This window comes from Pelophylax lessonae (genome assembly GCF_965119305.1).
Source record: "Pelophylax lessonae genome assembly, chromosome: 3".
Classification (NCBI taxonomy): Eukaryota; Metazoa; Chordata; class Amphibia; order Anura; family Ranidae; genus Pelophylax; species Pelophylax lessonae.
In genome coordinates, this window is record NC_138770.1 from 32,155,578 (window position 1) to 32,177,322 (window position 21,745).

General features: G+C 44.6%; 2 protein-coding genes across 2 annotated transcripts in view; both read right to left on the reverse strand.

Moving 5' to 3' along the window:
- Positions 1–21,745, reverse strand: part of LOC309550274 (uncharacterized protein) — a gene marked incomplete at both ends in the record, with an annotated part of 1,476,097 nt that overhangs the window by 332,381 nt on the left and 1,121,971 nt on the right.
- LOC309549913 (uncharacterized protein) overlaps positions 1–21,745 on the reverse strand; it is a gene marked incomplete at both ends in the record, with an annotated part of 57,843 nt that overhangs the window by 10,467 nt on the left and 25,631 nt on the right. The window contains 2 exons of the mRNA XM_082250403.1: positions 6,022–6,166; positions 6,270–6,476. Of these exons, the coding sequence (XP_082106529.1) occupies positions 6,022–6,166; positions 6,270–6,476 (352 nt within the window). The remainder of the gene's footprint in view (positions 1–6,021; positions 6,167–6,269; positions 6,477–21,745) is intronic.

Sequence of the window (21,745 nt, forward strand, 5' to 3'; positions counted from 1 at the left end):
CACCACCCCTCACAGTCTGAGGTTCCTCAGGATAAGAGGAATACGATGGTCCGGAACCGTCCCTCACAGTCTGAGGTTCCTCAGGATAAGAGGAACGCGATGGTCCGGCACTGTCCCTCACAATCTGAGGTTCCTCAGGATAAGAGGAATACGATGGTCCATCTACACTGTGTGGTGCCGGATGGACATTTGTGGTAGCCGGGTTTTCTCCTGGACTATACTGTGTGATGTCCTCATCTTCTACTTTACAGTCTGGAGTCAAAGTGAGACAATCCTCTGAGGTTTTCCTCATCTCCCGTCCATGTACTAAAATAGAAATACAAGGATCATTATTAGACATCAGCAGATTGGTTCCCCTAAACCAGGACTCCACCCACATCAGGCAGCTTTGTCTCTGAGGATCTTAAAATTCCCCCCTCAAGGTAACTAGTAAATGGGTCCTCTGATCTCCTACCAGTTCATTTCTTTATTCATGGACCTTAGTCAGAGAGTGAGGAAACAACGAGAACTGTCTTTTATAGGAGTGACAGTGATGAGGGGATTATAGGACGAATGTCCCCTCCCCCTCTATCACTCATTGCCATCTTCCCAACACAAGACGTCCTGCATTTCCTTATTTAGTCCATGATTTAGTCATGAATAACAGCGGGGCTGAGCCCCACCAGAGGTCAGAGAGTGAGGATGGGGGAAGAACAACCAAGATGAAGACTGGACCGATCCTGAAGAGTACAATCATTGGGTTACTGACTCCTCCCTCATTATCACTTATCAGTTTTTGACAAGTCCTTTATTAAAAAACAAAAATAAAAAAATAGTGTCCCCCCACTGTAAATCCATTGTCAATCAAAAAGACGGACTGTCTTTTGTGTTTATTTTTGGTACACTTTTTTGGTGAATGGGTAGGGGTATGATATACCCGATACCCATTCGTATAGGGGGGGGGGGCGGGATCTGGGGGCCCCCTTGTTAAAGGGAGCTTCTGGATTCCGATAAGCCCCCCACCCACAACCACAGCCCAGGGTTGTCAGCAAGAGGCCCTTGTCCCCATCAACATGGGGACAAGGTGCTTTGGGGGGCACCCCAAAGCATCCTCCCATTGTTAAAGGCAAGTGGCCTGGCATGGTTCAGGAGGGGGGGGGGGGCGCTCGCTCGTTCCCCCCCCTTTCCTGGCCTGCCAGGCTGCATGCTCGGATAAGGGTCTGGTATAGATTTGTGGAGGGGGGGCTCACTCCGTTTTTTTTCTTATTTTGGCGTGGGTTTACCCTTAAAATCCATACCAGACCCGGAGGGGGGGGGGGGACGACGACGACCCTATGCCATTTTTTTTTACCTGTATTACCGGGAACCGGCAATACATTACAGCCCGAGCAAGTTTAAATGACATTTTTTCCTTTAGAAATGTCAGTATTGCTGCAGCAGGCTCCATACATTGTACAGATGCACCACTTTACAGGCACATTAAGGGGACCCCCCAGGCACGATATTTAACCACTTGCCGACCGCGGCACGACTATCTACGTCGGCGGTCAGCCCCTCACAGGCAAAGTGATGTAGGGCTACGTCACTAGCTTGTGAGGGTCTAGGGAGCGAGCGCGCGCCGCCGGAGGCGCGCTCCCGCGTGGTCACGGACCCCCCCGCGCGTGTGACCGGCGGACCCGATGTCCGCCGGCCACTCTGCGATCGGCGGGGGAGAGGGAGAAAGTCAGGCAGCTTGTGTAAACAAGCTGCCTGTCATTCTCCCCTCTGTATGAGAGATGATCATATGGATCTACTATGTAGATCCGTTGATTACTCTGCATACAGCTGAAGCCACAGCCAATCACAGTAAGAATCACGCCCCTAGGGACACACACAGCCCCTCCCTCTCAAATAAAGTTAACCCCTTCACTACCAGTGTATTTTTACAGTAACAGTGCATATATATAGCACTGATTACTATAGCACTGATTACTGTAGAAATGTCACTGGTAACCCCCAAAAGTGTCAAAAATGTCAGTCAAGGGTCCGATCTGTCCGCCGCAATGTCGCAGTACCGCAAAAAAAAAATCGCAGATCGCCGCCATTACGCGTTAAAAAAAAAAACAACAAAAATGACATAAATCTTTCCCGTAGTTAGTAAATGCAATAACTTTTGCGCAAACCAATCAAAATACGCTTTTTGCGATTTTTTTTTTACCAAACATAGGTAGCATAAAACAAATTGGCTGAAAATGTTAAAAAATTTTGATTTTTACATTTTTTTTGGGGGAATTTCATATAAAAAAAGTGAAAAATATTGTTATTTTTGCAAAATTTACGCTCTTTTTTTGTTTATAGCGCGTGATCAAAAAAATCGCACAGGTGATAAAATACCACCAAAAGAAAGCTCTGTTTGTGGGAAAAAAAGGACGCCAAATTCGTTTAGGTACAGCGTCGCACGACCGCGCAATTGTCCGTTAAAGTCACGCAGTGCCGAATCGCAAAATACCCCCTGGTCGTTTAGCAGCCAAATCCTCCGGGGCTTAAGTGGTTAAAGGAATTTTTCATTTTTATTGTTTAACTTTAAGGATTATTAAAATCACTGCTCCTGTAAAAACCGTAGTTTTAAAAACATTTTTTTGCATTGATACATGTCCCCCAGGGCATTACCCGGGTCCTCACACTTTTTTTATGGCAATAACTTGCATACAAGCCTTTAAAATAAGGACTTATGATTTTTCCTGTTCGTGTCCCATAGACTTTAATAGAGTTGGCATGTTTTCTAGAACTTTTCCCTTCGAGATGTTCTGGTGTGCACCGAATAGGGGGGTGTTCTGTCCATCACTATTCAGGACTCATAATATTGGTGTAGCACCCTCCTAGGTAGGTGCTAGGCAAAACATATATGTGACCGTGTTCTGCTTATCAGGAGGGTCTGATCTGTTAGTTAGCCTGTCACATGCTTCCAGGTGTGACCTGTTGAGTCTGGGGAGTCTCCCCACTGTATCCAATGAGGGACATTGTTGGACCGTGGAGGGAACCTAGCCAATAGCATACCATGGTTTATGACTGTCCCAGTGTTGGGCATTGCTGCAATGCATCCTGGGATTGGGAATAAATCCTGAGGGGACATGTGTCAGGGTGTCTTTTGGCAGGAGCAAAGTCCCAGGAGGAGGTGGGTGGCTGTCTCTCCTCCTGCTGAAGTGAGGAAGGTGGTCCAGGCAGTCAGCCTAGGGACCAGGGGTTGAGCTGAGCTGCAGAGGATCTAGTGTGCTGACCAAGTGGAGCTGCTGGGCAGAATACTTCTGGAAAAACAGTATCGTGAGGACTTAAGAATCTGCCCAGGGGTCTGCCCAATCCAGAAGTCTGCAAACCCAGAGTGATGCAGTAAAGGGGGTGCCTAGTTGTAAAGCCCTGAAGATTAGGGGGTAAACGGGGTGCCAGAAGGGCCCTGAAGTTGCCCGGCAGTGCATTCTACAATACAAGTCAGCTACCTCAGGAAAGGAGTACCCTAGGAAGCTAACAGGACTCTTTCACAGTCAAAGACGTGACTAGCTCAATCAGCGTTAACCAGCGTCAGTCAGCGTTGACCAGCGTCACTCAGCATTTTCTGTACAGTCCCCGCCTTTTTGTGCATCGTTCAGTTCCATTGAGTATCCCACTCATCTCTTTTCCTATCCAAGTTCCTAATAAACCAAAAAAACTAAGAAACTGGACTGGTCCTTGTCTGATGTAAAATTACTTGGAAATATGTCAGAATATCCTACTGTTGCTAATGGTAACCCATGGTAACCCACACTCAGCAGCTCCCATGGGAGTAGTGCTACATTGGTATTCAGTAATCAGTGGAAGGTTAAATGTTTACATCAGACAAGTTGCAGAGGTCCCACAACGCTGCCTCCCATCTCCTGAGACTGCACTCAGTGAAGTGGTTCTGAGACTATACAGACATATCCCTCCACCCGGCACCGCCAGCAAACATCAAAGCAAGCAAATATAAATCAGAGGGCACAGTATCGGCTTTCAAGCAATACAAGGAGGCAAATAAGAAATGTAAATACGAAATCAAAATGGCTAAAATCAGCTTTGAGACACAAATAGCGGAGGATAGTAAAAAGAACCCAAATAAATTCTTTAAATATATCAACAGCAAAAAAACTAGGGCAGAGCATATTGCACACATAATTAACGATGATGGGAGGATGGTTACAGAGGACACTGAAAAGGCAACCGTGCTGAAGGCTTTTTTCTCGTCAGTTTTTACTCAGGAAAAGGAGGGGTACACTGACCATGACTGTATGGTTAGTAGTAACACACAGGACTTGCTGCTATGGCTAACAGAGGGTGAAATAAGGGAAAGGCTGGATAAAATTAACACAAGTAAATCACCAGGCCCGGATGGCGTACATCCGAGAGTACTCAAAGAACTTAGTAAGATTATATCTAGACCACTGTTCCTGATCTTTGCTGACAGTATTATGACAGGAAATGTACCAGGGGATTGGAGGAAAGCTAACGTGATACCGATATTCAAAAAAGGGCAGAAGCATGTCCTGGGAAATTATAGGCCTGTCAGTCTGACATCGATAGTATGCAAACTTCTGGGGGGAATGATAAGGGACTATATCGTAGAGTCTGCTAAAGACAACAACATCATCAGCAGTAATCAGCATGGGTTTACAAATGGGCGTTCTTGTCAAACCAATCTCTTAACATTCTACGAGGAGGTGAGCTGTGAGCTAGATAGGGGCAGACCAGTGGATGTGGTGTACTTAGATTTCGCTAAGGCGTTTGATACAGTTCCCCACAAGCGCTTAATTTATAAAATAAGGTCTGCAGGTATCAACCACAAGATTTGCTCTTGGATACGGAACTGCCTAAAAGGGCGTGTCCAAAGGGTGGTAATAAATAGCGCATACACAGACTGGTCTGAGGTGGTAAGTGGGGTCCCCCAAGGCTCAGTCCTGGGACCAACCTTGTTCAATTTATTCATAAACAGCATTGAGGACGGGATCAGGAGTTCTATATCAGTTTTTGCAGATGACACAAAATTGGGCAGGGAAATAACTGCACAGCATGAAGCAGATATCCTACAGAATGACCTGGACAAAATAACGGAGTGGGCAATGACATGGCAAATGAGGTTTAACGTGGAGAAGTGTAAGGTTTTGCACTTGGGGACTAAAAACATAAAAACACAATACACGTTAGGAGGGAAACCCTTGGGGGAATCAAAAATGGAGAAAGATCTGGGAGTCCTAGTAGAGGATAGACTAAGCAATAACATGCAATGTCAAGTGGCAGCTGCCAAAGCCAGCAGAATATTAGCATGCATAAAGAAAGGGATGTATTCCAGAGATAAGACTATAATCCTTCCACTTTATAAAACTCTGGTCCGACCACATCTGGAGTATTCTGTCCAGTTCTGGTCGCCGGTCCTCAGGAGGGATGTGTTGGAGCTGGAGAGAGTCCAGAGAAGGGCAACTAAACTAATTAGGGGATTGGAGGACCTTGACTATGAAGAGCGTCTGCAATCGCTTGATTTATTCTCCCTGGAGAAGAGACGCCTGAGAGGGGACATGATAGCAATTTATAAATATCTAATTTTATAAATATCTCAATGGTGATCTCAGCTATAAAAAGCTATTCAGTCGGAAGGATTGCATGAGCACTAGAGGGCATACAATGCGACTGGAGGAGAAGTGTTTTAACCTCAGGCAAAGAGGGGGGTTCTTTACTGTTAGGGCTACAAGATTGTGGAATTCTCTACCACAAGAGGTGGTTTCTGCGGGAAGTATGGTGGCTTTCAAAAGACTATTAGACGTACATCTCAAGGATCAGAACATTCAGGGGTATGAGAGATGATTACGGCCACACACACCTACACAGGTTGAACTGGATGGACTATTGTCTTTATTCAACCTCACCTACTATGTAACTATGTAACTATGTAACTAAGTAAATCTGGGAAATCTGCTGTCAGAGATCTTGCTAGACCTGGGCACTCTGGACCAATCAGTATGCAGTATGGGTGGAGGAATATATTTAGTGTTAATGACCCACCTGTGCTGATCTCTGTAGGAGTGTCCTCCTCTATAAATGTCCCCGTTATTCCATCCTCCTCCATAGACTGCTGATCATCCCTCACATACATCTCTTCTTCTTCTTCTGCTTTAACCTCAACTTTTATATCTATCAGATCTTCACCCTAAAGAGAATGAGAGAAAAATAATTTGTAAAATATAAGCTCACAAAAAAAATCCACACATCATCTCCACAAGTCCATGTTCTAGATACTCCATCGCACCAACCTTGTAACAGTGAGGGATGGTGTGACCTTCCTGTGTGGAATCCCAGGAATACAGAGGACGGGGACATTTCTCTGGTGGGTTCCTGGTATTTGGTGGCTCCATCATATCCTTGTGTCCTTCTGAAAACTCCTCCATCACTCCATACTCCTCATCCTCCTCTTTATACTCTTCTTTAACATCAATATTATAATCCTCGAGGTTTCCACTCTGTATATATAATAAAACATTCCTTGTAACAAACATGCTGTGTATAAATCAGAACTACCAATAATTGTCACTCATCTACCTGAGTACACTGCCGGGGTATAAGATTAATACTTCTAAGATCAAGGCTCTTTCTATCAACATTCCTCCCACAACTCTGGGCACCTTACAATCCGCTTACTCTTATCACTAGTGTACCTGTTCCCTCAAATCCCTCGTTATTCATGTGACACCTTCTCCTCATTATACTAAACTAACCTTCCTTCTTTATTTCAAGACATACATTTATCCCTGAAACAATGGGATGCTTACTGTATAATATCTCCTGGCTAGGCACGGTAAATGTCCTCAAAATGTGGTTCCTCCCCAAACTGCTGTACCTATTGGAGACTCTACCGGTCCAAGTCCCTCTTTCTCAGCTGAAATTGCTGCAAAGTACCTTTGTTACATTTATATGTCACCATAAGTCCCATCGCATAGCACAATCCACTTTGCTTTGGCTGAGATCTAGGGGCAGTCTGGGAGCACCTGACCTGTTAACCACTTCCCATCGGAGCCAATTCTGGCATTTCTCTCCTACATGTCAAAATCATCATTTAATGACTCGGAACGCCCAAACATTAAAAATATATATTTTCAGCAAAGACCCTAGAGAATAAAATGGCGGTCGCAGCTATTTTTCAAACACAATTTTTTTGGAAAAAATACACTTTAATGAATTTTAATGCAAAAATAAATAAATAAATAGATACTGTAACCCAATTTTTTTGTAAAACATAAAAGATGATGTTACGAGTAATTGTGAAACACATGTGTCATGCTTTAGAATTGCACACATTCGTGGAATGGCGCAAAACTACGGTACTTAAAAATCCCCATAGGTGACGCTTTAAAAATGTTTACAGGTTGCCTGTTTAGAGTTACAGAGAAGATCTAGTGCTAGAATTATTGCTCTCACTCGAATGTTCGCAGCGATGCATTATGTGTGATCCAATCATCGTTTATATATGCAGGCGCAACCTACGTATGCGTTTGCTTTTGCATGTGAGCATGAGGGGACAGGAGTGCTTTAAAAACTTTTATTTTTATACCAACTCTTTAATTTTGTTTTGATCACTATTATTCCTATTACAAGAAATTTACACATCCCTTGTAATAGGAATAAGGCGTGACAGGTCCTCTTTATGGAGGGTCACGTAGACCCCAGATATTTCTTCTACCCGGGAAAGCATGAGATAAAAAAAAAACATTGGTCTCTGCTTTCCAGGATAAAAAACTGGCAGTGTTTTCATCTGCCAGCGCCGGAAGAGATGTCATGATGTTGCTTTTAGCCTCCCAGGAGCATAGAAGAATAGAGATGGCCGGGCCCATCCAGTCCATGGTCAGCTCTACGGAAATCCGGCGCCGGATCTGTTTTCCGGTTCTTCCATTGCACAGGAGAGTCCAGAGAGGCACCGAAGGGTGGTGGAAAGGGGGTTGGGAACGTCCCCTCCCGCTGCCTGTAAAATCAATCAAGCAGCTCATGAGCTGCTAGAATGGCTTTTACAGGATAGGGAATCGCTGGCTGAAAATAAAGATATCTGGATAATGCCTGCAGCCGCCAGACCCTGGATCAGGGGGAATGGTCCCTACACCCGGAGGTCTTCCAAATGCTGTGGGGATCCCCGGATGTGGATCTGTTCGCGTCTCGGCTAAACAACAAGGTGGAAAGGTTCGTGGCAAGAACGCGCAATCCTCTGGCAGATGCCTCGGATGCGCTGGTGGCCCCTTGGCATCAGTATCGTCTGATGTATGCCTTTCCTCTGATTCAGTTGTTATCCAGGTTTCTTCGCAGATTGGCTTAGATACCGACGTTGGTGATTCTGGTGGCGCTGGACTGGCCACGCCGGTCCTGGTACGTGGACATCGTTCACCTAGCCGTCGAGTCTCCTTGGCGGCTCCCAATGCGGGACGATCTTCTGTCTCAGAGACTGATCTTCCATCCTGCTTTACAGTCGCTGGCTTTAACGGCATGGCTGTTGAGAGCCAGGTCCTGAGAGACAGGGGTCTCTCCTCAGAGGTTATTCCTACTTTGATCAAGGCTAGAAAAGCCTCTTCTTGTAAGATTTATTACCGTACATGGAAAGCTTATTTTGCCTGGTGTGAGTCCAGGGGTTTTTCTCCTCGTTCATACTCGGTGGTGAGAGTGTTAGCTTTCCTACAGTCTGGTGTGGACCAGCGCCTTGTGTTGGCCACGATTAAGGGCCAGGTATCTGCACTGGCTGTTCTTTTTCAATGCCCTGTGGAGTCTCATTCTTTAGTTCGCACCTTCATTCAAGGTGTGCATCACTTGGCCCCTCCCCGAAGGGCGCCTCTACCTCCATGCAGAGACGTATAGTAACTAAGTAGAACTACTTCACTACTGTACTTAAGTACCGAAAGGTGGTATCTGTACTTTCCTAGAGTAGAATATTTTTTCTCCTACTTCCACTTTTACTTCACTACATTTTTTCAATGATTTCAATACTTCTACTCCGATATTTTTTTTGTGCTGCATAGTTACTCGTTACAATTATAAAAATTACCACTGCCAGAACAGTAGATGGCAGGTTTCATGAAGCTCAAAACATGTGTATTATCAGCGCATACGAAAATAAATGCTACTGTATGTATAAATAAAAGCTGCATTTGAAATAATAAAAAAACAATATGATGTTCAAAACTACTGGTACTTTTCACTTTCAGTACCTGAGTAGCAAACTTTTTTAAAAAACTACTTGCAATACTTAAGTAAAAAAAATGTTGAATACTTTAGTACTTCTACTCGTCACTTTTTGATCGAGCACTTGTACTTTTACTCAAGTATGGGTTTCGAGTACTTTATACAAATCTGCCTCCATGGGACTTGAACTTGGTTCTGTCCGCGTTACAGTGTTCTCCCTTTGAAAACATTGGGGACATATCGTTGCCTCTGCTGTCTAAGAAGGTTGCCTTTTTAGTGGCGATCACTTCGGCTCGCAGGGTGTCGGAGTTGGCAGCGTTGTCTTGCCGCTCTCCTTACCTGGTGGTTCATAAGGATAAGGTGGTCTTGCAACCTAACCCGTCTTTTCTCCCTAAGGTGGTGTGTGATTTTCACCTTAATGAGGACATTGTTTTGCCTTCGCTCTGTGCGAAGCCTAAGCATCCTAAAGAGGTGGCATTACATTCCTTGGATGTTGTCAGGGCGATCAGGGTTTACCTATCGTCCACTGAATCCTTTCGAAAATCGTATTCTCTCTTTGTCCTTCCTGAGGGACCTCGGAAGGGCATGGCTGCATCTGCGGCGACCATTGCCAAATGGATCAGACAGACAATTGTTCAGGCCTATGCCTTGAAGGAACGGGTTCCACCCTTCCCTGTTAAGCCGCACTCTACCAGATCGATGAGTACGTCCTGGGCCTACCGGCATCAGGCTTCGGTGGCCCAGGTGTGCAAGGCTGCGACTTGGTCGTCCGTGCACACCTTTTCCAAATTCTATAAGATTGATGTTCTGGCATCAGCTGATGCCTCCTTTGGCGGCAAAGTTCTCTATGTGGCAGTGCCATAGGGGACCCTGGTTTTTTTGGGGGTCCCTGGCTGTTGGGGTGTTTATCCCCTGGGCTATTTGCTTTCCTGGGTTGTTGCTCCTGTTGAGCCTTTTTTCTGTTGCCCAGAAGGTTCTCTTACTGTTCGTGTAAGGTTCCTTTCTCTGATGTGGGTACTGCATTGCCTTTCTGACTGTTGCGTTTCCCACCCCTCATGTCTACACTGCTTTGGGACATCCCATTGGTGAAGACTGTTTGAGTGGGCGGCGACTGTCGGAGGACTTAAGAGGAAACTGAATTTTTTTAAAATCTTACCGTAAAATTCCTTTCTCCGAGTCCTCAGACAGTCGCCGCCCCCGCCCCTCTTTTGGGGTTTTCTTGTACACTTACTGCTATGCTACCAAACTGAGTTGGGATGGCTTACTGCAGGGGGGTATTGACCAGTGGGACAGCCCCCATGGGTGTGTCTATGTTAAATGCTTTTGTTTTTAACAAGTCTTATGACTAGCTACTCCTGCGGAGAGGAAGTGGTGAAGACTGTTTGAGTGGGCGGCGACTGTCGGAGGACTCAGAGAAAGGAATTTTACGGTAAGATTTTACAAAAATTCCGTTATACCCTCTTCATGGTGTAATATCTATATACCCTCTTCATGGTGTAATATCTATATACCCTCTTCATGGTGTAATATCTATATATACCCTCTTCATGGTGTAATATCTATATACCCTCTTCATAGTGTAATATCTATATACCCTCTTCATTGCCTGTTTTGTGAAATACAATGGATGTAACTTCTTTATTTTTGGTAAATTCAATAAAAATAAAATTACAAAAAACAATTCCCAGCACCGCTCACCTCTCCTGTCAGCAGCTCCATCATCTTCTTGGTGACTTCTAGAATCTTCTGCATGTTGTGTCTCTCAGGTTTTAGGAAGTCACATGGAGGCACTGTGATGGTCATATGATCACCTGACTTCAGAGGAGGAAATCTCTGTAATCAGGAACCAATAGAAATATCATGTTAGAATCCCAGAATCCCCCTCACCTCTCCGGTCAGGTCTGTGTTTTATTAATAGAGATAAGAGTGATGTCATGTGATCTCCCAGAGTCCTCCTCACCTCTCCGGTAAGGTCTGTGTTTTATTAATAGAGATAAGAGTGATGTCATGTGACCTCCCAGAATCCTCCTCACCTCTCCGGTCAGCAGGAAGATGATCTCCAGGGTGAGGTTTAGTATCTTCTCAGTCATGTGACTCCGGCCCTCCTCCATCCTCATTGGTCATGTGATCTATACAGGTTTCCCTGTAAACCAATAATTGATGAGAGAGAATGATGTGGACTGTACTGGTTGTACAATATTAGGATAGGGATGTATGGGGGGATAATATGAGGGAAGAATGGACCCCGGTGGGATTACACAGAGGAACATTCAGTTTAGTGTTGTTTTTGATCCGGAAGTCTCTTACCTTTGGCTGGACAGATCACAAAATCTTTTTTGCTAGTTTTTGATCTGCTGGTAAAGAGGGACAAATACGATTATTTTTATGTCTAAACAAACCCCCCAACCCCCACATCTAATACAAGTCAACTAAGTTGTTAAAAAAAAAGACTGATCGAGAAATAAGAATGAGGAGAATGTTCCGGCCCTGTAAGTGGCGAAATGTTCTGACCCTGAAGGGGTTAATCTAGGTTTCCACACTATATATGTGTGTATCATCATCTGCTGGAGATAAAAGACGTCACAGTGACTATGGAGGAAGAGGACGGACATGACGGGGGGGGGGGGGGAGGGGGGGGGGGGGGTTACTGGGTGTAAATAGAAGATAAGATCTTATTACCTCCTCTGCTGTCACTTCCAGTAATGGCTTATCTTTATTTCCACCCAACTCACCTCTCAACCGGAAAATCTTTTTATATCTGACATCACTTCCTGTTTGTACCTGACATCACTTCCTGTCTGTACCTGACATCACTTCCTGTCTGTATTCAATAGAGACTTCCTGTCTGGGTAGAAGTGAGATTACCACCTTGTGGAGCTCAGAGGAACTGCAGCCCTGAGAAACGTCTGGTAGTGTGAACACGGCCTTGTGCTGTGTGTGTATGTACTGTATATCCTTCCCCTTTCTCTCCTCCCTGAGTGTGTATGAAGAGGCGGAGCTCCTGCTGGAACAGCGGTTGGAGGAGGAAGCCGAGTCTAGGAAGGAGATTGACAGAAAGCGCAGCAGACTTGCAGGAGTGAGCGAGGAGGATCCAGTTCCTTTGCCATCGGAGGTGAGGAGAGTGTGAAGGATGTTTGTGACTCTGGTAGCTGAAAAGCTGGGAGTCATATTGTTCTGGTGAGTGGGGAAGCACTACTAAGGGGGCGCCCTCACCATCACGTGTGTAAGAGGTGGAAGAAGGCGTGGCTACACTACAGCTGGCACAGATTGGAGCACGGAGAACTTTCACACCTTATCAACTTTTCATTCATTTGTGGACTGTTTTTTGAGAAGTAGATGCAAAGTGGAAGCAGTGGACTTCCAAGAACACTATATTGAGTACACAATGTTGTATGATTACATGAATTTGCACAGGTTTTTAGGTTATTTAATATAGCAGCAAATATTATGAGATTAAAGAAGTAGGTGCAAAGTGGGAGCAGTGGATCTGCAGGGAACAGCATCTTGAGCACAAAGCACTTTATGTTGTATATAAATTTGCACATGGTTCAGTTTACTTCATTTATTGATAAACACCAAAAGATCAATGAAGTAGGTGTAAAGTGGAAGCAGTAGATCTGCAGATATTATTTTGAGCTCCTAGCACTTTATATATGAAGGTATCCACATACAGTGCCGGGACAAGGTGATCCAGGGCAAATATGGAAAACTGCAGCCCCCCCCTCCCTTAGGGTTAGGGTCAGGACACCCCCAGTCCTGCAATAAAACTACTGCACCCAGGGCAGCCGTCCCTCCTACCCACCCCTTTTCCCGGCCCTGTCCACATATTTCATTGTATTTGTGATAATTTATGTGCACACACAATAGGACAGCGCTGTGACACATAATGCTCTTCTAGTTGATAAAGGGAATACTTACCTTTGTTACAGCAGCAGTCCGGTAGAAGTTATTTTTGTAGGTATTTGAGTTGTTACACATAGCGCAGGTTTTTTTCCCATTTATATTGGTGACATAATTGCCCAAATCTGGGGATCAGGAGCCATTTCCACCCTTTACTCTCGGCTGGGGTTCTTTGTATCCATATAACAGATGTTCTACATGACTAAATCTGCAATCAATTTTACTGCAAAATCAAAGGTGCCAAAATGTCTCCCCCGAGCAGTAATATATTTCTATCCCCCTTGGTGGGAGTGGAGATGACCTATCTATAAGGATATACAATACATACACACAGCATAAGGCCGAGATGTTTCTCAGAGCTGCAGTTCCTCTGAGCTCCACAAGGTGGTGATCTCACTTCTACCCAGACAGGAAGTCTCTATGGAATACAGACAGGAAGTCTCTATGGAATACAGACAGGAAGTTCCGGGTGAGAGGTGAGTTGGGAGGAAGTAGAGAGAAGACATTGCTGGAAGTGGAAGCAGAGGAGGTAATAAGATTTTATTTTCTTAACAAAGACCTACAACATATCCAAAACGTTCAATTATCATGGGTTGGTAAAATAGCAGCCTTTAAAATGCAAATACTACCTAAAATCTTATACTATTTCCTGTCCCTCCCCATCCTGATACCCCCCAAATTTTTCACGCAGATGAATATTAAATTAAAACATTTTATATGGAATAAGAAAAAACCCAGAGTAGCATTCTCAATATTAACAACTCCCAAAGCCTTAGGAGGAATGGGATTGCCAGATATAAAAAATTACTACTATGCATCACTATTAGACCAAATGAAATTCTGGTTCTCCTATCATGAGGACAAACTATGGACAAACATTGAAAAAGAGATCACTAAAGGACACGATCTATTTGCCCTTTCTATGGCCAAAATTATAATACCCAAAAAAATAGTCATACCCAACTTTCTTTCTATCAAATCAACACTATTAGCATGGAAGCATATCCTATCCAAAACTAAAACTGGAAACATATACTCGAAAGTAGCATTACCTACAAGAATAATTGACTACTATAAAATAAGATTATCGGCCGAAGAGTGGATAAATCAAGGTTACCATTATTATAATAACCTTCCGTTGCATCTCAGGAGTGTTGTGGAGGATAAACTAAGGAAATGCGCCCGACTAAAAGATCTGAAACTCGATTGAAATATTGATATTCCCACGGAAATATGGCAATTTTTTACAGGCCAAAACTCACAAAAAAAGAAAGGAATAAAACTATTCTTTAACCACTTCCCGCCCGCCCTATTACAAATTGACGGCGGGAATGTGGTTGAGTTATCCTGACCGGACGTCATATGACGGCGGCAGGATAACACCGCTCTGGGCGCCCCCCGGGGGCGCGCTGAGCGGCGATCGGTGATGCGAGGTGTCAGTCTGACACCCTGCATCTCCGATCTCGGTAAAGAGCCTCTGACGGAGGCTCTTTACCATGTGATCAGCCGTGTCCAATCACGGCTGGTCACATAGTAAAACAGGAACAGCCGTTGATCGGCTTTCCTTAGTTCGTGCCTGACAGGCACGAGTAAAGGAGCGCCGATCGGCGGCTCCCCTGACAGGGGGGGGGGGGGTCGGCACTGGTAATCAGATCATTGATTACCAGTGCAGACCCTCGGGGGGGGGGGATGCCACTAGATCCACCAGGGATGCCCACTATGACCCCAGGGATGCCCACTATGACCCCAGGGATGCCCACTATGGCCACCAGGGATGGCAATCAGGGCTCAGGGAGCCCCCCATAACCCTCCCCATCAGTGATGCCCACCAGTGTCCTCCCTATCAGTGCTGCCCACAAGTGCCCATCATTGCCATCCTTTAGTGTCGCCCACCAGTGCCCATTATTGCCCACCAGTGCCGCCTATCAGTGCCGCCCGTCAGTGCCGATCAGTGCCGCCCATCAGTGCCACCTATCAGTGCCCAGCAGTGCCGCCTATCAGTGCCCACCAATGCTGCATATCAGTGCTACCTATCAGTGCCGCCTATCAGTGCCACCCCATCAGTGCCACCCCATCATTGCCTCCTCATCAGTGCCTGTCAGTGCAGTCTCATCAGTGCTCATCAGTGCAGGAAAAAACTTATTTATTTACAAAATTGTATAACATAAACAAAAAAACTTTTTTTTTTTTTTTTCAAACTTTTCTGTCTTTTTTTATTTGTTTAGCAAAAAGTAAAAATCGCACAGGTGATCAAATACCACCAAAAGAAAGCTCTATTTGTGGGGGGAAAATGATATAAATTTGGTGTAAGTACAGTGTTGCATGACCGCGCAATTGTCATTCAAAATGCAACAGCGCTAAAAGGGGAAAATTGGCCTGGGCGGGAAGGGAGGGAAGTGCCCTGTATTAAAGTGGTTAATCTACTTTCCTTTTCCAGTAATAAAAATCCTAATATGACTAAATGGGAAAAGGATCTCTCACAAAATTTTACGTGGGAACAATGGCAAAAAGCATTATTGATTAATAATAAAGCATCCTCATGCATTGAGCATTGGGATAATTCACAAAAAATTCTAAACAGATGGTACTTGACACCATATAGATTATCGAAAATATTTCCTTCTGCCTCCCCGATAGGCTGGAGATGTAATGAAGTAACAGGAAATCTTCACCACACTCTCTGGGCCTGCAAGAATTTAATAAGTTTCTGGAAATCTATTTCTTCACTTATAGCCGAAAAAACCGGTAACCTGACAGAACTAACCCCTGCGATGGCACTATTGGGAATAGACCTAGATTTATACCCAATATGTTATAGAACTATAGTAGCACACATTCTAATAGCTGCAAGACTTACTATTGCTAGTATGTGGAAATCTACCGAATCTCCCAACCAGTCTAATGTAATCACCAGACTGAATATACAAGCACAGTACCAACTGCTTTTATCATACAAAAATTCATCTACTAATAAATTTAAAAAGAAATGGCAAATTTGGTTGAACAACCCAAGAGCTTCTCCTTACCTAAAGAAATGTGATATCTAAATCTCCATTATAGTTCAGATCAATTGGTTCCAATGTCCCATCCCTAATAAACCTTAGTGCACGGCAACCAATCCGCTTACAGATAGTTCCCATTAGGGGTAGGCGGTTTGGGTATGCTGTGTTTTATTTAATCATAATAGTTTTTTTTTTTTTCTCATCTAACTGTTACCTGGTACTCCTGTAATTCTCATAATTTTCTTCATTTTCTTAACTGTTGTTACATGTACCAAGCAATGAGTCAGAAGTAACAAATAATTGTAAATGTTATTGTTGAAATTGTTAACTTAAAATTCCAATAAAAATTACTTAAAAAAAAAAAAAAAAAAAAAAAAAGATTTTATTTTCTATTTACACCCAGTAACCCCCCCCCCCCCCCCCGTCATGTCCATCCTCTTCCTCCATAATCGCTGTGACGTCTTTTATCTCCAGCAGATGATGATACTTATCTTTAAATCTCTGCCCTCTTAATAGTCTGATCATATAACTGTGCCCAATGCTCCCATCACCCTAAACCTTCTGGCAGCAGCCGCAATCCACAAAACTTGTTTTCCATTACTCTTCTTCCTAAAACCAATCTCCCCTTCTCCTGAGCCCTCTGGAATGCCCGCTCTGTCTGTGACAAACTCACCTCCCTCCATGACCTCTTTATCACGAATTACTTTAACTTATTTGCCATTACTGAAATCTGGCTTCATGAATCCGACACTGCTTCTCCTGCTTCCCTCCCCCATGATGGTCTTCTCTGGACTCACTCTTCCAGACCTACGCAGCTCCTAACAGGTACTTCACCCACCTACCCCTATGCAAAACGTACTTAAGAGTGCAGCTACATTTCAGAAAACGTAGCTGCACTCCTAAGCACCTGTTGCGTAAGACTAAGTCCCAGAATGACTTCAACCAATATAAATCTGCCCTCTGAAAATGCTACTCTTGCCTCTTCACTGCCAAGCAGACAACGCTTCTCTACCTTCAACTCTTTTCTTTGTCCTCCTCTGCCTCCACTCTCCAACTCACTCACTGCCCAGGAGATCACCAATCACTTCAACAATAAGATTGATTCAATTCATGAAGAGATCTCCAATGTACAGATACATCCCCCACTTAACACCCCATGTCCAATCATTACCTCCCCCATTCAATCCTGCAACGATTGATGAGGCTGCTAAATTTTTTCTAACTCCCACCTGCCCCTTGGACCCTGCTCCCGCGCAAGTGCTACAGTCACCCTCTGGCTTTATTCTACACTCTCTAACCCACATCCTAAATCTCTCCCTCTCTTCCGGCACCTTTCCCAACTCTCTAAAACATGCACTAGTCACCCCTATCCTTAAAAGCCCTCTCTGGACCCCATGCTCGCCTCCTTCATTCCCCTTTTCCTCCAGACTCCTTGAAAGCCTGGTCTACAACTGACTGTGTGATCATTTGATTTAGAACAAATTTCGCAATCCCCTTCTGTCTGGATTTCGCTCTCAACACTCCACAGAAACTGCTTTCCTTACGGAGAACAGCTAAAACCAATGGACACTTTTCTGTACCCCTAATCCTGGACCTCTCTGCTGCCTTTGATACAGTGGACCACCCCTCCTCTTCAAAAAACTCCACTCCTTTGGTCTCTGTGACCGCACTCTTCGCTGGTTCTCATCCAACCTATCACACTGAACCTTCAGTGTCATCTACAATTCGACTCCCTCTTCTCCTCTTCCTTACTCTGTCGGGGTTCCCCAAGGTTCTGTTCTTGGACCTCTCCTATTCTCGGTCTACACCTCCTCTCTGGGTCAGTTGATTGCCTTTCATGGCTTTCAATACCATTTCTATGCTGACGACACAAAAATGTATCTTTCTATCCTTCAGCTCACTCCATCAGTCTCCTCATGCATTACTAATTTACTACCAGACATATCAGTCTGGATGTCACACCACTTCCTCAAACTCAATCTATCCAAAACCAAGCTCATATTATTTCCTCCCTCACAAGCCTCTTCCCCTAATTTCCCTGTCCAAATCAACGGCACAACTATCACCCCATCCCAAGGTGCTAGGTGTATTCCTGGACTCTGAACTATCCTATCAGACCCATATCCATTCACTACCCACAGCTTTCCGCTTCAACCTCCACAACATCTCTGAAATACACCCCTTCCTAACCAATGACACCACAAAGCTCCTAATTCACTCCCTAATCATCTCTCGCCTCGACTACAGCAACTCCCTTCTCATTGGCTTACCCTTACATAGGTTATCCCCCTTTTAGTCTGTCATGAATGCTGTTACAAGACTCATCCACCTTACAAACTGCTCAGCATCTGCTACCCCTCTCTGCCAATCCCTCCATTGGCTGCCACTCACCCAACGAAATAAATTCAAAATACTAACAAAAACTTACAAAGCTATCCACGGCTCTGCTCCCAGCTACATAACTAACCTGGTCTCACAATACCAACCAAATTTTTCCATTTGTTCCTCCTAAGACCTCCTGCCCTCTAGCTCCCTTGTCACCTCCTCCCATGCTCGTCTACAAGACTTCCCTCAAGCCTCTCCTATCCTATGGAACTCCCTACATCAATCTGTCTGACTATCTCCATCTCTTCAGAGAAGCCTATTGTGCCCACACCTATCAACTGTACATTCATTTTCTTCATCAGCCCATCCCCCCACAGTTATTACCTTTTCTATCACTTGACCCTTCCACCTAGATTTCTAATGAGCAGGTCCCTCTGATTCCTCCTGTAATAAATTGTATTCTAATTGTACTGTCTGCCCTCATGTTGTAAAGTGCTGCGTAAACTGTCAGCACTATATAAATCCTGTATAATAATAATAAATGTGCTCCCCTGGGGAGAGGAGTTTTTGAATGTACAGCAAACCTCCCACTACCCCCTCACATCCACATCCTATTATTGTGTGACTAATACAATCCAAATAATTCTTACCTTCATTTCCCAAAGTTATCCGTCTACAAGGAGACCTGTATAGATCAAATGAGGATAGAGGAGGACCGGAGTCACATGACTAAGAAGATACTAAACCTCACCCTGGAGATCATCTACCTGCTGACTGGAGAGGTGAGGATGATTCTGGGAGGTCACATGACATCACTCTTATCTCTATTAATAATACACAGACCTGACCGGAGAGGTGAGGAGGATTCTGGGAGGTCACATGACATCACTCTTATCTCTATTAATAAAACACAGACCTGACCGGAGAGGTGAGGAGGATTCTGGGAGGTCACATGACATCACTCTTATCTCTATTAATAAAACACAGACCTGACCGGAGAGGTGAGGGGGATTCTGGGAGGTCACATGACATCACTCTTATCTCTATAAATAAAACACAGACCTGACCGGAGAGGTGAGGAGGATTCTGGAACTCTAACATGATATTCCTATTGGTTCCTCAATACAGAGATTTCCTCCTCTGAAGTCAGGTGATCGAATGACCATCACAGTGCCTCCATGTGACTCCCTAAATCCTGAGAGACACAACATGGAGAAGATTCTAGAAGTCACCAAGAAGATGATGGAGCTGCTGACTGGAGAGGTGAGCGGTGCTGGGAATTCTTTTTTGTAATTTTTTATTGAATTTCCCAAAAATACAGAGGAAAATAGTCAATGGTTTGAATTACGCAAACAACACAAACAGCATGAAGAGGGTATATAGATATTACAGCATTGTGACGGGAGTTACTTTGGGCGGGGGGCTTGTGGAACCCAGATTACCTTAGAGAGGTCAGGAAACTCCACTCCTTGCCCGGCTCCCCCGGCCCCTCCTATGTGTAAGTCACCCTGTGTTTATTAGGGGCACAGGGTGACGGAGAAACCCAGTTTGGTCTGCACTAACCAGACTCACAGTACAACCACACCTGACTCAGCATTTCCTGTTACCCTGGTTATCCTGGGTTCTATATGTGTGGTTTGTGTTGAAAGAATGAAGGGAGCTCTTTCACTTAGGACCATAATATTTATGAACAATATCCCTCAAGAAATATATTATGATATATTGGTTCGACATTTTCAGGCTGCTTGTAGGAGTTTATCTAATAGACCATTGCTAGACAGTTTGAGGTGGGGTGGGGTTGGGTGGTGTTTGTTGTCAAGTGCCTGTATCCCATCGTTCTATTGTTTCTGTCTGCCTTGGGATCAACCTATTATGGGATGTGTATGTGGATTAGCTACTAAAGGGGAGGGGGGATTGTCCCAGAGAGTATAACTCTTTGTGCCTGTGTTTGAATAAACAGTCTTATGCTTTTTACCACCCTACACTGATGTCTTGACAAGAGACTGGGTGGGCTAAGGGATCTTGGATCGTGCTGGTACCAGGCAAGGGAAGCTTATACGGCGTACATAGTTTTCTTGAGTACGGGGTCCATCACAAGCATAAAGAGGGTATATAGGTATTACGTCATGAAGAGGGTATATAGATATTATAGCATGATATATCATGACTTGATAAAGTGCATGGGTGCGAAACTTGTCATTACGGCAACTGTCCAAGCTTGTGTTACATGCTGGGGCCCCGAGGCTTCCTCTGGTTCTTCCTGCTCCCGCCCACTGGCCAACCGTGATGTCACCCGAGCCCGTTGCTGCACTCCGTCTGGTTCCCCAAGTGGCAGTATCATATTTCCCAGGGCTTTTGGATTGGCGCCCCCCTATCAGCCCTTTCATTAATGCCCAGGGACCTTTTGCAGTGGTATTGTTGGCTTTTTAATTACCTTGACTGTTCTTATCCATGACATTGTGGGTAATAAACTGTTGTGAGACTTTTACCCTTTATATACCTGGCTGTTGTTTTCACAGTCCTGCAGCTAATTCTCCTTCTAGTGACCACTGGGGGCACCTAGCGTGGTCTTTTGTTTTGTGTATGCCTGTATCTTGCACTATCCAAAGTGTATTTGACAGCTGCATAGGTTTGTCCTGGTCTTCCCATGAATCCATCTATGATCTGTGCCCTCAGCGCTCGGTATACATGTTTGTTTAAAATTAGGCAACTGAAATCTATTGGCTTTGGCTCAGGGCAGGATCCTTCCATAGGACAGGGAGTCTGGGATTGAAGGATTATATAAAAGGTAAGCAGGAGAGAACATGGTGAAGAAAGAAAATACCGTGTGCAACATTTTTTCCATATGGACAACATAAATAGCATAGGGGAGGAGGATTGTTTCAGTGGAGAGGACATGGTGGAGTCAGCTGACCATAATAAAGGGCATGGGTGAGTGGGGTAGATAAGCCCAAATTCTATTTCAGACCGGCGACTGGGTGGGTGATGGACAGACCAGGTCATGAAAGTGTGGAGGTGGGAGGCATAATAATAATTTAACCACTTCCCAACGGAAGGCTGTAATATGACATCCTGAATTTGAAGTGGGGATATCTGGATGATGGGTGCAGCTGCAGGCATCATCCAGATATTTTTCTTTTCAGCCAGCAATTCCCTATCTTGTTAAAGCCATCCTAGAAGCTCCTGAAATGCTTGATTGCTTTTACATGCAGCGGGACATCCTCCACTGCCCTTCAATGCCTCTCCCGGGGCTCTCCCAATGCGATCGGGGAGCTGGAAAACGGATCCGGTGACTGATTACTATAGAGCTGATCAGAGACTGGATGGTCCCCGGCCATCTCTAT